This window comes from Suillus plorans (genome assembly GCF_016647745.1).
Source record: "Suillus plorans strain S12 chromosome Unknown HD556scaffold_123, whole genome shotgun sequence".
Taxonomy (NCBI): Eukaryota; Fungi; Basidiomycota; class Agaricomycetes; order Boletales; family Suillaceae; genus Suillus; species Suillus plorans.
The window spans coordinates 3,065-17,177 of record NW_024537507.1 but is presented as its reverse complement, the minus strand read 5'-3'; the positions used below and the strand labels follow the sequence as shown (position 1 = coordinate 17,177).

The window sequence follows — 14,113 nt, the reverse complement described above, 5'->3', positions numbered from 1 at the left end:
TTTTGTGTTTATGTAAGTAGCTAGAAATTTCGTGAAAGTGCCGACTTCTGGAATGGATGTATGTTAACAACTTCGCCTCTGGCTTCGCGCCCACATCCACTAATGATATCCTACGATCGCGAATAGATTTTGAGTGATCTTATGTGACCATCAAATGGGCTCATTTTCCAAATTACTGCACATGAGCGCTATGCTCATCCGGACCGCTGGCATCTTGATCAGAGCATCATTACAAAAAAAATCTGATACCCAAGCAAAACAGTACAGGACGCTCTGCGGAGATTATTTTGGATATCGTTTGGGTGAGATGCAACCAATCACATCTAGAAATATTTTTTAGCCGAAACTGTAAACGATCAAGTCAGTTGAATAGTGCTCGAGTGCGATGGCAGTTCGTGATGCCCTTCCTTATATGCGCTCATGAATTGGTATTTAAAGGGTACAACTCCCGATCTCACTTTACAACAACGCGTCCTAAACCCCACACCTCAGCGATTAACATGACCGTACTTAACGTCAACAAACTCAGTTTCTATGTTATGCTCCTGTCAGTTGCCTTCGCACAGATCCTAGTGGTCAGTGCTGCAGAGAACAACCTGGATTCTGACAATGTGGATGTTACTTATGGTGAGTGGGTGCTGGCGATTATGTGGAGCACAACTGACGAGCTTCTAGCGGCGACCCATCCTTTTTGAAACCCAAACACAGCTGGAGGATTGAAAGTTGACGTAAAGAAGGACAGATCGAGTGCATGGGCACATTGACATTGGGAGTAGAAGATGTGTTCGTGCATACATGATTGTTTGTTGATACTGAATGTATTACATGCTTCTCGAGAACAACTGTTCGAGTCTTTCTTGAAGTTCCTTCTATCGAGATAGCACGGCGAGTACATTCTCTGACTCGGAGTGAGGAGGCGGTCCAACCATAGGTGTATGGTAGTGAGCAGGCTCCGAGTCGGAGGCGTTTCGGACTATTAGGCGCAAATGCCAATCTAGGCCCCCTGAGAAGGGGGCCGAGGAACGAGGCCTCTGCCGCAAGGTGGGCAATAGATTTTAGTCTACGACTAGTAGTGTACTAGGCAGACCACCCCTATGCACGCGTGCTGCAGTCCGCCTTCTCCTAAGATAGGGCGCTGCTACAACGGGAGGGAGGGGCTAGTAGAGCGGAGGGCAGCGGTTTCGATCCTGCGAAAGATCTCGTCAGGGGGCTTGAACGCTGCCCCGACCGCTCGTACTTCTAGTTCTACGTAGGTGCTCTTCCTTTTAAGCTATTTTGACTGGAGTAAATGGTCCGTGCCCTGCGATTAGGGCAGGCTGCGATAGCCGTTTAACGGACTCATGACCAGCCTTAAACAAACGAAGGTTCAACTATGTGGGATACATGTACTGGGAGAGTGCGATTCTTGCAGTCTAGGCCTTAAGCCCTACGACCCAAACACATACGACTGGTCAATGCTACTTTCGTTGACATGACCAGATTTGAACGAGTCCATATAGGTAACTACGTTTAGTCATAGATTATACGTCACATGCTGATTGAATCGGACAATTTTGACTGTGGTATCGGGTCCGGACAGTTGTGCAACTAGTACGGGCGAAATCTGTGAGGAGCTTTAGCAAGCTATGACAGATGTGAAGGAGACGAATGAGAGGCACGAGAAAGAGGGAACGACAGATAGCCCTGGATATAACCAAATGATGGGGATCTTCTATGAAAAGCACGTTTGCAAGACCTGCTGGCCAAAGGCGATGGAGGCGGCCTTTGCAGTCATGATGTAACATCCCACATACGATGTAGATGACGTCTCGACGTACCTTTCTGATATGTACTGATCACCGTTACCAGGATTGGACCATTAGAGTTCGCCGTTGCGAGCACGCCGAGGTCACGGTCGTATCTGGATCAGATTCGCACAATTGCAACTCCTACTCTCCTCTCCTCACCAATGGTGTCATGGATGAAGCGCAGTCATTTCTTCCGGAGAATCTCGCATATGGGGTAGGTCGCCGTAGGCGCAGTTCTCCCAGCATCGCATGCCATTCTCGGAGGAGAACCAGGCGAGATAATTTCAAGTGGTGGCTGGCTTCCTGACATATTCTTGAATGGTTGATCCTGTAAGATATAAATAAGATCGAATATACGGGAATGGGATGACCAGATTACTAAAGCAATTTCCTCCTTCCACGGTAAGGATAGGCTGCATTATCCTGTCTTGAAAAAATTAACAATGGGAAGATGCATAAGTAATTTGCAAGAGTCAATTTGCAAAGCTTTTTCTCCGTCTGGACTTGAGACAACTTTGGTTGCGCAACTTAGTCACTTGAATGTAAGGCAGCACTAGAAACTGAACAATTCTGTTGTATTGAACAGGCTTGATGAATACAATTAAGTGATACACAGTTCCGCAGATGCCATTCAACGAAAACAGACTAAAACGTACCAAGTGGTGTGTTAATTTAGTCCTAATGCGCTCTCCATTGCAATCACGATACTCCCCATTTCCAGAGTATGTGCAGGGTCACACATAAGAATTCGTCGAAGATAATAGAGACAATGATGAGTGTGATGATATGTGCCATAGGGTTGGTCACAGTTGTAGGCGAGGAGAGCTTGCTGCAGTATCCATAAATAGGGAAGCTGAGACCGAAGCCCAGCACAAAAAGTCGGTGCTCTTGTTCTAGATGGGTGCGACCAAATTCTTTTGGCGAGCTTGGTAGGCTCTCCCACTTCAGACTGCAATTGAGATTCTGTATCATATGCGTATGGAAGGTACTCACGATGTTGTACCGGTTGCGATCGGATGCAAGCATGCCACGCGGTGGCAAGAACACTAAGAGTTCCGAACATCCAGCCAGCTACCAGTTCTTCGCGAGATATCACGGCTACCGAGAAACCCGCCTGATGTGATTGGCACAGCCAACAAATTTGCCGGCAGCGCGTTCAGCAGCTGACCAGTCCTTTGTTCCTACAGTGCCATGGACGGTGAGGACGAGGTGTTGGAGACTCGCAGGATTATTGTGGCTAGTGTAGTGCTCCCCTAATATCCCCAGGAGTGACCCGGAAGAGTGAAGCCGTTCTGCACGCCAAGGTGGGCAACAATGTTGTCCAGGGACCAGTTCATCCATGAAGAAATCGACAGTCCAAAACTCTTTGGGCTTCCCGCCATACCTTCACAAATGGACTTCTGATCTGGTTGTAAAAGATGATGAGGATGCCTGAAATTCGGCGAGAGGTGTTATATACTCGTGCGGGACGTCAGGGCCGCCGTGCAGTATGATGAGAGGGTGCGCACCCGAAGCGAGATCCCCAACGATTTTGTACCAAGTCTGGTACGTGTCATCTCCGATTTTTAAATCTACTTTGCCTGTAACTTCAGCCATTCGAAGATCAACATATGAGGCGTGTTGGGGGAACGACTGACAACCAGATGAGACTTGAAAGCTTGACATGTCGACACACGATAATGGCTGATGCGTTTGAAAATGACAACGTTAGGACCAAGTTGGAATGTTCAACTTGGATTACTCAAGTAGTATATATAATCCTACCCGTTCCGCATACGATTATTTCCTCGTTTCCCCTGCAGTGAATGTACGTCCGGATTCCCATCTCAATCAGATATTCCAGTTTGCTCATTTGGTTCTAGTATCTCCAAGCTCTCTTAACATATAGCAGACAGCCGCCCTCTCATCGCGCATCCTTCACCTAAGGCAATGATAATGCCTAGAGATCCTTCCCTGAACCCGTGGAAGGTGCAAATCACTGGACATTCCCTTGAATCCCTTCTCTTGCATTCAGTCTTATATTTTACAGGATTTAACTATTCAAGCATATGTCAAAAAATCAGTCACCACTTGAAAGTATCTCGCCTGGTCCTCCTCCTCCAAGAATGGCATGTGACGCTGCGAAAAAATGCGCCCACTTCACATGCGGGATTCTCTGGAAGAAAGGACTCACGCAGACGTCCTGCGCTTCGTCCATCACACCGTCGGTGAGCAGAGCAGGAGTCGTGATTGCGTGCATCTGATCCAGACACGACCATGACTTCAGCATTCCCGTAATCGTGAACTCTGACGGTCCATTCCTGGAATCCATGATCAGTACATATCAGAAAGGTCCGTCAAGATATCACCTACATCGTGTGTGTGATACACGGTGGGATGTTGCATCATGGCCGCAAAGGACGTCTCCATCACCTTTGGCCAGGGGCTCTTGCAAACGTGCTTTTCAAAGAAGATCCCTACCATTTCAAGTTGTTCGTATTCAGGACTATTCGTTGTCCCCTCTTTTTCGTGCCTCTCAATCGTCTCCCTCACATCCGCTGGCAGCGTTTTTTCTCTTCTCAATAATTAGGTTTGAACTTGTTTCCACGATGGTCCATCGATTGCACTGATGTGACTGACACTGCGTGGGTGAGTTATCTACAGTGTTACTTCATAGCTGTGATTAACTTACCTGTTCTGTAAGTTCAAGTTTCAACGGGGAGACTTCGAGCAGCATCGACAAATATTGTTGCTAAGAATCCGAGTCAGCATCACGATTGCAAGAAGGTATGTGGCTGCCACCCCAAGTCAATACTGAGCGAGATTACACTGACTGCTACGAGGTATACGTACACTCAGTACAGCATGTGCACACCAGCTGGCGTTGGACGTCAAATAGGCTTATCTTGCAAGATGATTCTATGGCATGGAGTCAGAGCCACCGAGCGCCATTACGATACAGGTATACTACGGTATGTATTGTTAGCAAGTATAGTCTTAGTAGCATACTAATTTGTTGTTGAGGAAGGCTACTGCCACTACAACATGTACAAGATGTCATCGTCTCGTCTGTTATTCCATTATTCTTTACATCGACTTTCAACCTTCCCGTCGCTGCATTATTAACGAGGCTTCAAAAGCATTTCTTTTCTCCGTGTACTAGAGGTTCAAATTCATCAGCCAAGTCCTACACCATCACCGGGACCTACTCACAGGCTATACCATCCACGTCGTCATCAGTCCAGGTACATTTAGTGACGTCTGTTACTGCTACTGTGAATCGCGTGAATGTCAGACAAGAGTAAGACGTAGAAGCTGGTGTTGACCACGCTCATATTATTGAATGATAGTACCGTCGCCTAAGGCTTGCTGGTTAAGATGTGTTGTCTTATTCCAGATGAGATCGGTTGGGCCCTTTTACTAAAAAAAATACCTTCTCCCCCTTAGTTCACGTATACTATTTAATTGCGCCAACCTTGAAAGTCACCTCACTCTCGATTAATATGTCTAAACCGGCAGGGAAGGGTGGACTGGTGAGGGCACGTCTCACATCAGAGCATTCACGAATCTAGGGGCGCGATGGGACACAGGCCCCCTAGATTAAATGTATCGTCTTGCATATAGTTCTGTCATCCAGTATAGCCTTAGTAGTATAATTTCTCATTGCCCACTCAAATAATAAACTGGAAATACAATTTGTTGTTGAAGGCTAGTGTCACTATATGTGTATAGTGATCATATACAAAATGACCGTCCGGTCTACTGATCCATTATTCTTTACATCAACTTTCAACCTTGCGCTGCATCGAGCCTTCAAATTTCAAAAGCCCTCGCAGGGCGATACCATTTTATCACTTACTAGAGGTTCAAATTCATCAGCCAAGTCCTACACCATCACCGGGACCTACTCACAGGCTACATCGTCACTCAGGCTCCTGTCGCAATCCGGCACACTGGCGACGGGTGCTGCTGTGATTTGCGCGAAGGCCACAGACAAGAGTAAGATGTAAAAGCTAATTTTGGGCAGGATCATGGTAGTATTGAATGATACTGTTGGCTAAGACTTGTTGGTTAAATCGATGCGTTTTTGTGTGTCAGATGAAATTGTAGTCGGACCCTTTTTATACATCAGCTCGGCGAGGGTTTACCTAAGTGAATTCGAAGCACGTTGCTTTGGAATAGGTGCACAGCGATTGACTGATGCGGACTTACCATGGCTGTATTAATCATGCGCGTGAGGCGGTAAAGGTTTCAGAGTACTACTAGTACTGACTCATACCAGAAGGCCGGGATGACGGCACCTACAGGTTTGTACTAGTACTGTTTTTGGATCCAACACCACAAGGCTGGTGCACAGCACCTCCGAGCAATGTCACTTTCGGTTTAACTTTTCAATTTCATTTCTGTTATCCGTCGGTGATTAATGATTTCCTATAGGTGCCTAAACATTGTGTCGCTGCGATCAGCATCAGGCCATCAGCATCATGATCAGAATCATCATGTAGCAACGCCACCATGGAGCCCACAGAACTTGAAGCTTGAAGGAGCGACTAAGTTGTCCGACTCAGTACTAGTTCCTTCTAGATATCATTCTCTGGCTACGCTTCAAAACAAAATTTATCGGCAATCCTCTTATCTCATACTATTCCCGCGGCATCTTAACAATTTCTGCGGTATATAAAATTTAAATATAGAAATGGTTCCTCGACTCAGCACAATCATGTGCTGATTGAATCATACGAAAGGACAAGTTTGACCGTGATGCGTCCGCCGGACAATTGTGCAACTAGTCCATATGCGAGATCCACGAGGAGCTCTAACTTGAACCGTGGTAAAGTATTTTAGGGCTAATTAGTTGCCAGTGCTAATCATATATCAACAGGATACTGGGCTTAATACTTAATAATCAAGAACTTGCGTTAAGTACTACTAGTACCTTCAGGTAATCAGTATCCATGATGTCTCGCGTAGAACTGGCAGTTGGTTGGATGTTCGGAATGCTCACTATACTTGCCACCATGTGGCATGCTAACATCCGACTCCAACCGGCAGAACATCGCGAGTACCTCCCATACACGTTGAAGCAAAAACATGATAGGCTGACCTCCGCACTTTAGAAACTATAGAATACACTTACGCTGGTGATGATTACCCGTGGGAATTTCCCGTCGATCTCACCCATGAAGCCGTCGCGATGACTCTTCACAAGAGTGTGCATTTTGCTCTAAACGCATCTGATACAGAATCTCAACTGGAGTGGGAGAGCCTCCAAAGTATTGAGAGTATAGCGAGACGGTCACGCGCAGCTAGACACAAAGGTACGAATATCTCAGTATTCGAGTTGAAACTCTGATTAACAAACGTTGTACCTAGACACAAAGGTACGAATCTAATATAACGTTAGACCTCGAGTCGAACGTTACGAAAATACTAACTTACATCTCAGTATTCGAGTTGAAACTGAGATGTTTGGATGCGGGTACCTGGGCTTATAAGGTGAGTCTCCCAGGTACAGTAATTTACGCTAAGCTAAACTAAAAGATGGACAGCGCACGAGTTGGCCACGACACGTCGACCTCATTCTCCGTTTGGATGCGCTCGCACTTGGTGTCCTCTCCCTTGGCTCTACGCTTCGGCCGGTTGCTGCCTCTCCCTCTCGGCTCTCATCCTTTCGGCCTTGTCTCTAGTGATGTTCCGGCCCGGCTTAGGCTCAAAGCCCCGGCTTAGGCTTGGCCTCGAGGGGCTTAGGCTCACAAGATTCCTGAGCCTAGGCCGTGAGCCCAAGCCAGCCCAAAGCCGGGGCTTAAGCCCAACCAGGCCGCGGCTTTTCGCAGCCAACAGACAGCTCAAGACCACTGTGGCATTAGGCAGCATAATTACAATATATCTAGTAAATGTCCGTCTCAGTGTCTGACACATCCTCAGCATCATCGCCCAAAAGCAGAATGTCCCAACCTTCTTCGTCATCACCAGTCTCTTCCACTTCCACTTCTTCATCATCGTCGTCCAGGTGCTCCAACTCAACAAGAGACGATGGTGCAGGCTCCCAGAACAGAAGATCGTGTCGTAGTGCACATTTAAGACACTGGAGTGCTTCGACGATGTCGGCCTTAAGCTGGTTGCGTCGTTGAGGACTTCGCGAATTAACTTCTTGAGACTGCCAGTTCTGCCAGGCTTAGTTGTGTGCTGCGACGTCGATGATGTCACTTGGTTCAGCTGAAGATAACGGGCTTTGAACTAGTTGTAGCACATTCAGATTAAGTTGATAAAATGAAAAAGATGACTCACCACTGTCTCCGCAGTAGAAAGCATGTCATCGTGCAGATCCTCTGGCCAATGCTTCGTGAAATATGACATTTTCCCTGTGGGGTTGAGTACTGAAGTGCAAATGTCAGACTCGCAGTCGTTCATGAAAAAATAAACAACGTACACATTAACAATACATACGCAGCGGAGTGTGTCGTCTTCTCATAATACTCATCTACTTTTGCGGCTGCATCTTTGAGCGCGGGAGCAAACTTCGCATATTTCGACCTTTCTGCGCGCGATGACCAAGCCTTGTGAAGAGTTTCGAGTGCCGGAATTCGATGTGAGTAACGTCGACCAACCGAAGCACAAATAAGACATGGCAACTCACTGCGACATATGGACCGTCGAAGCTGATAAGAGTGATGGAAGTCAGAAGGTCGAAAAGACAAAAATAGAGTCGGGAAACGTACCTCCGGTGAGGCTTCTATGGCAGTGCCACTGAACATACCAAAGCCACGGCTTAGGCCGCTGGCTCAGGCTTTTCGAAACTCAAGCCCAGGCCCAAGCCTTCCTCAGGCCGTGACTTAGGCCTGGGCTGGGCCCGGCTTATTTGGGCCCGGCTTGGGCCGGCCCAGGGCCTCAAGCCGAGCCGTGCACATCACTACTTGTCTCCTTCGGATTCGTCGGATCCCAACACAAAGTTGGCCGAAAATAGTTGGTCGCACCCATCTAGGACCAGAGCAGCGACTTTTCGTGCTGGTCTTCGGTCATCAGCTTCACTGTTTATGGATACTGCAGGAAGCTCTCCTCGACTACAGCCGTGACGAACCCCTTACCAATGATCATCACGCACATCACTGTCTCAATTATCTTCGGCAGACTCTCATGTGTGATTCTGCGCATACACTAGAAATGGGAGACTTTTTGAAAGTCGATTACGAGAAGGACAGAGTGGGGGACACATTAGTGTGCAGGGACTGGAGTAAGGCCATTTCTGTATCTGAAGAGTACCACGAGAAGTGGTTGCAGTGGAGGGCACATTGGGATTGAATTGACACGCTACTTCGTACGCTTCAATCCATTCGCTGAATGTATCTGCAGAACTATGTATTATTTTACTGAGCGGTTCAATGACTGTACTAGGTTTTAAATGTATACACTTGCAAATCCGAGCCTATTCAATCGTTCAGTCTCTATATGTTACGGATCATAACCGAAAGCGAGATCGCCGACGATTTTGTACCAAGTTTGGTATGTGTGTCTTCGACTTTTAAATCTACTGTAACTTCAACCATTCGAAGATCAACGTATGGGGCACGTCGGAGGTGAACGTTTGAACGTTAACTGTTGACCACATGAGACTTGACATGGACATGCGATAGAGGCTGTTATTGATGCTGTGCTATGAGGTAAGTTCCTCCCAAAATTCTAGTCTATTCTCTTACGGATGCGCGTTCTGAGCTCAGCCGGGTCCCGGGAGGAACCGTCGTATCTCCCTTTGATCTCCCTGTTCAAACTTGAAACATGTGTCCTCATGGTTCGTTTCCTGAAGAGGAAATGCTCGGTCAATTGAAAGTTTCTGATTGTGCCGCAGTTGTAGTAGTACTAGGATTCTATGCGGATTGATCCACCTGCAACGGTGACGTTATGGTGTTATTTAACGAGGTGCTCCCACCATGGTTGCGACTCGCTCCCACTCTCCCCAGATATCTCCTTACTCCTCCGGAAGCCTGAGGATCCTTCAGGTTGTTCTGTTCGCCATCTGATATATCATGTCATCTAGTTGGACACCAGACGAATCGTCTGAAATGCTTCTCGCAGAGAAAGGCTGGTTGCAAGGGACAGTGGTCAGCTCCGTTGCATATGGCATTGGTGTTACGCTGTTCTTTATGTGCTTCCACCTCCTGATCCGGCAAATGACCCGCACGAACTACAAAAAGAACCTGCCTCTACTCATATACATCACCATAGATTTTATCCTCAGCACCTTGTTTATGGCATCGCTGGCTGATTTCACACAACTCGCATTCATTCAATATCGCGATTATCCAGGCGGTCCGAACGCATTTGAGAATAACATGTTCGGCATTCCTGTGGACAATCTTGGAAACGTCTGTGGGTTTCTGATGATGGCTCTTTCAGATGGATTGGTCGTGAGTAGAGGTATTCGAAGTTGAAAATGTTATCGCTAATATATCTGTTCAGGTTTGGCGCTGCATGGTAATTTACAGAGGGTGTATGGTACCAGTGTGGATCACCATGTTGTTCCCTTGTCTGATGTTCGCTGCATCCATCAGTCAGTTGCTTACTTTCAATGTCTGTTTGATTGTATCGGACGCTCACTATCGCATCCATTAGTTATGGGTATAATGTGGCTGCTTCAATTAACCAGCAATTCCCCATTTTTCACCTCGACTAACATCAACTATACCGTTCCATATCTCAGCCTCTCACTCGCACTGAACATCATCATCACGATCGTTATCGTACTTCGTCTACTCACATATCGTCATCGAATTCCCAAAGCTCTTGGCTCTAGGTTCGGCGCTCAGTACACGTCGATTTCTGCAATGATAGTTGAATCTGCCGCTTTTTATTCCACATTTTCGCTGGCACTTCTGATACTCTTCCTTATAAACAATCCCATATCTGCAGCATTTATTGAATTGCTGCCTCAGATTCAGGTTAGTACTGGCGATTAGAGAGGCATTCGCGCTGCTTATGACATGCCACAGATTGTTGCAATGTTGCTCATAGTTTTCCGGGTCGCGCAAGGAAAGGGTTGGTCTCAGGACACCATGTCCAGGGTCATGACCTCGAAGCCATCAGTGCAAGCAATCCGTATGGGTGGTTTCGGGTACAGTGTGCGGGATGGCTCCAAAACGTTCACTGGTTCCTCTGGCATTGAAGCGCATGCGACCTACAAGGGTAATGACCACGATTCAGTGGAAGCAGTTGCGTGAGCAAGGTCGCTTGGATACCTACTGAGATAACAGTTATAGAATGCTACGGGTCAGAGTACATGTAAAACAAATATTTATTTAGTATACTTTGACGATGGACTAGCCTCAGGATTGAAAATATTGTTTGCACTCCACAATTACTTTGAAAATAACGAAACCTTGCATTGGGCCCGTAGTTGTTCAATAGAAGCACATGAACATTGACCGGCGTCCGAATCAGCATGCAGTTGATGCGCTCAAACTAATATCCGCATGTAAGTCATTAGTAATTGATGGACTGCCTCACTGGAAGTCCTCATTACGCTAACCTTTGCCTTCCATAACTCTATGGCACCTAAATGCTCCGAGCCACGCAGTGATCTGTATCCGAAGCAACCCCACGATGATGAGTCCCTGTACCTTGTCATGGCATCAATTGTACAGATTCCGCATTACGATACGGTGACTCTGACGGATCGATCAGAGAATCACACCATATACTAGCGTACTGCCACGGGGCTACTAGTACTTTACCTGTAATTGAATCTTAAGCACCAAAAGTCACTGCGATTCCCTGCACATAGTAATGAGACGACTTTTCTTTGCTCTTAAAGCGATACTCGCCACAGTCGTAGGCATCGGCCTTGCCAATCTTATTGCACGAAGGCCTCGGTTGTCCGACAGCAGTTTTTTCAAAGGAATTGCTCTCAGCCATGGTACTACAAAGGTTTCGAGCGTGTCCTAAAGGCTTGACTGACGATTCCACGCATCAGATCTAGCCCTTCAGATAGATTTCGGGGAACCAGTATGGATGCGAATAGACCAAACAGCACACTACCGCGCCGATACGGATGAGGGCGGAGAAGAGTTTGCGAAACTCGTTCCACGGGGAGGACATACCGTTCCCATCAAAGATGCGGAGACGGGTGAAAGTCGCATTTCAACACGGTGGCGCTCTTTCACCAGCTCAAGTGCCTGGGCATTATCCGTGACAACTACGCAGAAATGCGCCCCCCGTCGTCAGTCACTCGTCACTGCATGAATTATCTTCGCCAATCAATTTTGTGCCACCCCAATATCAAAATTGAGCCGGTCGTAAATAACCTGGGGTCTGCCGTCAGGGGATACGAGACTGTTTGTCGTGACTGGACAAAAGTTTATGAGGAGGTGGATAAGCTACATGGAATGACTTCGGATGTGTGGGAGGTTTGAACGGATACCTGTAGTACAGACTGCACTCCATACATCAGGAAAATACCATTTGACTACAGGTGGCTATATAGTCGCTGTAGTACCTGTAGTCCCGTTTGTCAAGTCCCTTCTACATGCGGCTATATAGCCACATGGCTCAATATATAGCGCTATGAGAGTCACTGGTAGCTCGTCGTAGCAAGCTACAGGCAGCTACACAGCGCAATAGCTAGCACTGGTAGGACCTTCTACTAGCTTCGCTTTTTTGAGCTACAGGTGCCAATCCACGCCACCAGCTGAAATCGACGAAACAGAATAGAATTACAGTATAACAGACAGCATCTATACAGTACTACAACGAGCAGCCATTGTCAAAGACTACCCAGTTACACACCTCCCTGGCGCCCCTCTTGGGCATCTCTAGCCTCAGCTTCAAACTCTTGAATCGCGTCGTCAAATATCTCATCTGTCAAGCCGATGGTAGTTGCCTGTGCTGCCAGTGAATTCACCCCAGCATGGAACCTTGCCATCCGCATTAGTTTGCAGGATAATCAATGCAAGTGGCCACCGACATACTGAGCAACGTCAAGGATATTGACACGAATTTTCTCGAGTAGTTTGTAATGTGAGGTGCGCTCGTCGAACCGCTGTAATGAGCTGAGATGGACCAGGTAGACCGGAGTATAAGCTGTGGACGAGAATTTGATGTCTTCCTTCATCCCGGTTATCCACTCATCAAGGCAACATTCGATCTGTCAAACCGCAGGAGTCAGCTACTGTGCTACAGCATCAACATCTGAAGGCACGCACCGCTGTGAGAATAAGTGCGAGAAGTTTGACCGGTAAAGGGTCGAAATATTTACTGTAAATCACACCCTCATCATTGCGGTTCGCAAACCACATGTCATTCACCGCTGACTGTATCAATCCAGTCTTGTAAATCCCGCTTTTCTTCTCCCAGTCCTATCACTCTGCCAGTCAGATCATCTGACAACAGGCCATGTCAGAATCAGCTACGCACCTTGAAAACGAAACATGTCCCATCCTTCAGAGATTCAGCTAGGTCGCGATTGTGTGTCATAGTCGCTATAGATTGGCTTGTGCGGAAGCCAAAGAATGATGCTGTAAGTGCGCGCATCTTAGTTTTGAGCTCCCCACGCACTTGGGAAGTGCGCCTCGTCATCTACATAATATATATCATCAATAGGATAAGCATGCGGACATTACCAAGTGACTCCTTACCATTTTGACCAACGAAGGAGTTAGTTGAATCGTAAGCCCTGCCAATTTAGATGCCTCTCGCCAGGCCTCCTTGGCTAGTAGCGTCTCGCTGATAAGTGTCTGAGGAAAAGGTTCCCGTGTCACGACTAGACAGCGATAGATAGATGTGGCAATGGCAAGCAAATCCTGCGTGACCTCATTGAAATCGCTGGCCTTTAATCGTTGGCGTGATCTGTCCAAAGCTTTATGGAATTTTAGCGGCTTGGTTTCTTCGTCACGGTCCTGCAGTTGGTGCTTGGTCCTGACAACCCGTGGTGGAATATCATCGACCACCGCTTCGTGGCGAAGGTCTCCAGTGTGAGGAGCACTGCAAACAGATTCAATGTCGGTCAATTGGTGTTCATCCTCATTGTCATCAGCATGCTCGCCATCCTCACTGGAGGATGTGTGCTCGCTGTCCTCACTGGAGGACGTGACAATTGCAGAAGCTGACAAAAGTGCCGTGTTAGTATTGCGGTCATACTGTATAACCTAAGACACAGTACCTTTGGGAGACTTGCTGATGGACGTTGGAGCTGAGGCCGCAGTACTGAAGCGGTCGTTACTGAAAGACATCGGAGCCAAGACAGCTGGAGGAGTTTTGCTCGTACTGTACATGAGCGCCTGTGGCTTAGTTACCTTTGTAGGTACATAGTGATGCAAGAACTACAATGACATAGTGAGCGAAGCAGCACTGGAAAAATG

The 14,113-nt window shown here is 47.2% G+C and overlaps 8 protein-coding genes across 8 annotated transcripts; 4 read left to right on the top strand and 4 right to left on the bottom strand.

Moving 5' to 3' along the window:
- Nucleotides 1-1,625: 1,625 nt before the first annotated feature.
- On the top strand, nt 1,626-2,005 carry HD556DRAFT_1314628 (uncharacterized protein; the record flags this gene model as incomplete). Its single annotated transcript, XM_041300970.1, has 2 exons — nt 1,626-1,777; nt 1,849-2,005. The coding sequence occupies 2 exons, from the start codon at nt 1,626-1,628 to the stop codon at nt 2,003-2,005; spliced, it is 309 nt and encodes a 102-aa protein (XP_041152446.1).
- A 269-nt stretch (nt 2,006-2,274) lies between these two features.
- HD556DRAFT_171334 (uncharacterized protein) lies at nt 2,275-3,011 on the bottom strand. The gene is made up of 2 exons (XM_041309792.1): nt 2,781-3,011; nt 2,275-2,729 (listed from the first exon to the last, which is right to left on the bottom strand). The coding sequence occupies exons 1-2, from the start codon at nt 2,848-2,850 to the stop codon at nt 2,455-2,457; spliced, it is 345 nt and encodes a 114-aa protein (XP_041152445.1). The 5' UTR covers nt 2,851-3,011; the 3' UTR covers nt 2,275-2,454.
- Nucleotides 3,012-3,499, bottom strand: HD556DRAFT_171321 (uncharacterized protein). The gene has a single exon (XM_041309791.1). The coding sequence runs from the start codon at nt 3,450-3,452 to the stop codon at nt 3,174-3,176; it is 279 nt and encodes a 92-aa protein (XP_041152444.1). The 5' UTR covers nt 3,453-3,499; the 3' UTR covers nt 3,012-3,173.
- A 347-nt stretch (nt 3,500-3,846) lies between these two features.
- HD556DRAFT_1250570 (uncharacterized protein) lies at nt 3,847-4,346 on the bottom strand (the record flags this gene model as incomplete). Its single annotated transcript, XM_041298942.1, has 2 exons — nt 3,847-4,087; nt 4,108-4,346. Coding segments are annotated over 2 exons (480 nt in total), but the record flags the coding sequence as incomplete, so codon positions are not given.
- A 2,378-nt stretch (nt 4,347-6,724) lies between these two features.
- HD556DRAFT_1460984 (uncharacterized protein) lies at nt 6,725-9,065 on the top strand (the record flags this gene model as incomplete). Its single annotated transcript, XM_041308241.1, has 3 exons — nt 6,725-6,749; nt 6,893-7,039; nt 8,731-9,065. 3 exons carry the CDS (start codon nt 6,725-6,727, stop codon nt 9,063-9,065), a joined length of 507 nt encoding a protein of 168 aa, XP_041152442.1.
- A 603-nt stretch (nt 9,066-9,668) lies between these two features.
- Nucleotides 9,669-10,978, top strand: HD556DRAFT_1460977 (uncharacterized protein; the record flags this gene model as incomplete). The annotated part of the gene is made up of 4 exons (XM_041308240.1): nt 9,669-10,168; nt 10,221-10,311; nt 10,374-10,699; nt 10,751-10,978. Exons 1-4 carry the CDS (start codon nt 9,788-9,790, stop codon nt 10,976-10,978), a joined length of 1,026 nt encoding a protein of 341 aa, XP_041152441.1. The 5' UTR covers nt 9,669-9,787.
- A 560-nt stretch (nt 10,979-11,538) lies between these two features.
- On the top strand, nt 11,539-11,999 carry HD556DRAFT_1460968 (uncharacterized protein; the record flags this gene model as incomplete). Its single annotated transcript, XM_041308239.1, has 2 exons — nt 11,539-11,673; nt 11,731-11,999. Exons 1-2 carry the CDS (start codon nt 11,544-11,546, stop codon nt 11,997-11,999), a joined length of 399 nt encoding a protein of 132 aa, XP_041152440.1. The 5' UTR covers nt 11,539-11,543.
- Nucleotides 12,000-12,699: 700 nt separating this feature from the next.
- HD556DRAFT_1250576 (uncharacterized protein) lies at nt 12,700-13,597 on the bottom strand (the record flags this gene model as incomplete). Its single annotated transcript, XM_041298943.1, has 4 exons — nt 12,700-12,900; nt 12,959-13,111; nt 13,170-13,331; nt 13,391-13,597. Coding segments are annotated over 4 exons (723 nt in total), but the record flags the coding sequence as incomplete, so codon positions are not given.
- Nucleotides 13,598-14,113: the final 516 nt, after the last annotated feature.

What these genes read in the sequence shown, in the direction of transcription:
- HD556DRAFT_171321 (XM_041309791.1), bottom strand. Translation starts at nt 3,452, where the DNA reads ATGTCAAGCTTTCAAGTCTCATCTGGTTGTCAGTCGTTCCCCCAACAC.
- HD556DRAFT_171334 (XM_041309792.1), bottom strand. Translation starts at nt 2,850, where the DNA reads ATGTTCGGAACTCTTAGTGTTCTTGCCACCGCGTGGCATGCTTGCATC. An exon ending in ATCGCAACCGGTACAACATC is followed by an intron (nt 2,730 to 2,780) that starts GTGAGTACCTTC and finishes TGCAGTCTGAAG; the next exon opens with TGGGAGAGCCTACCAAGCTC.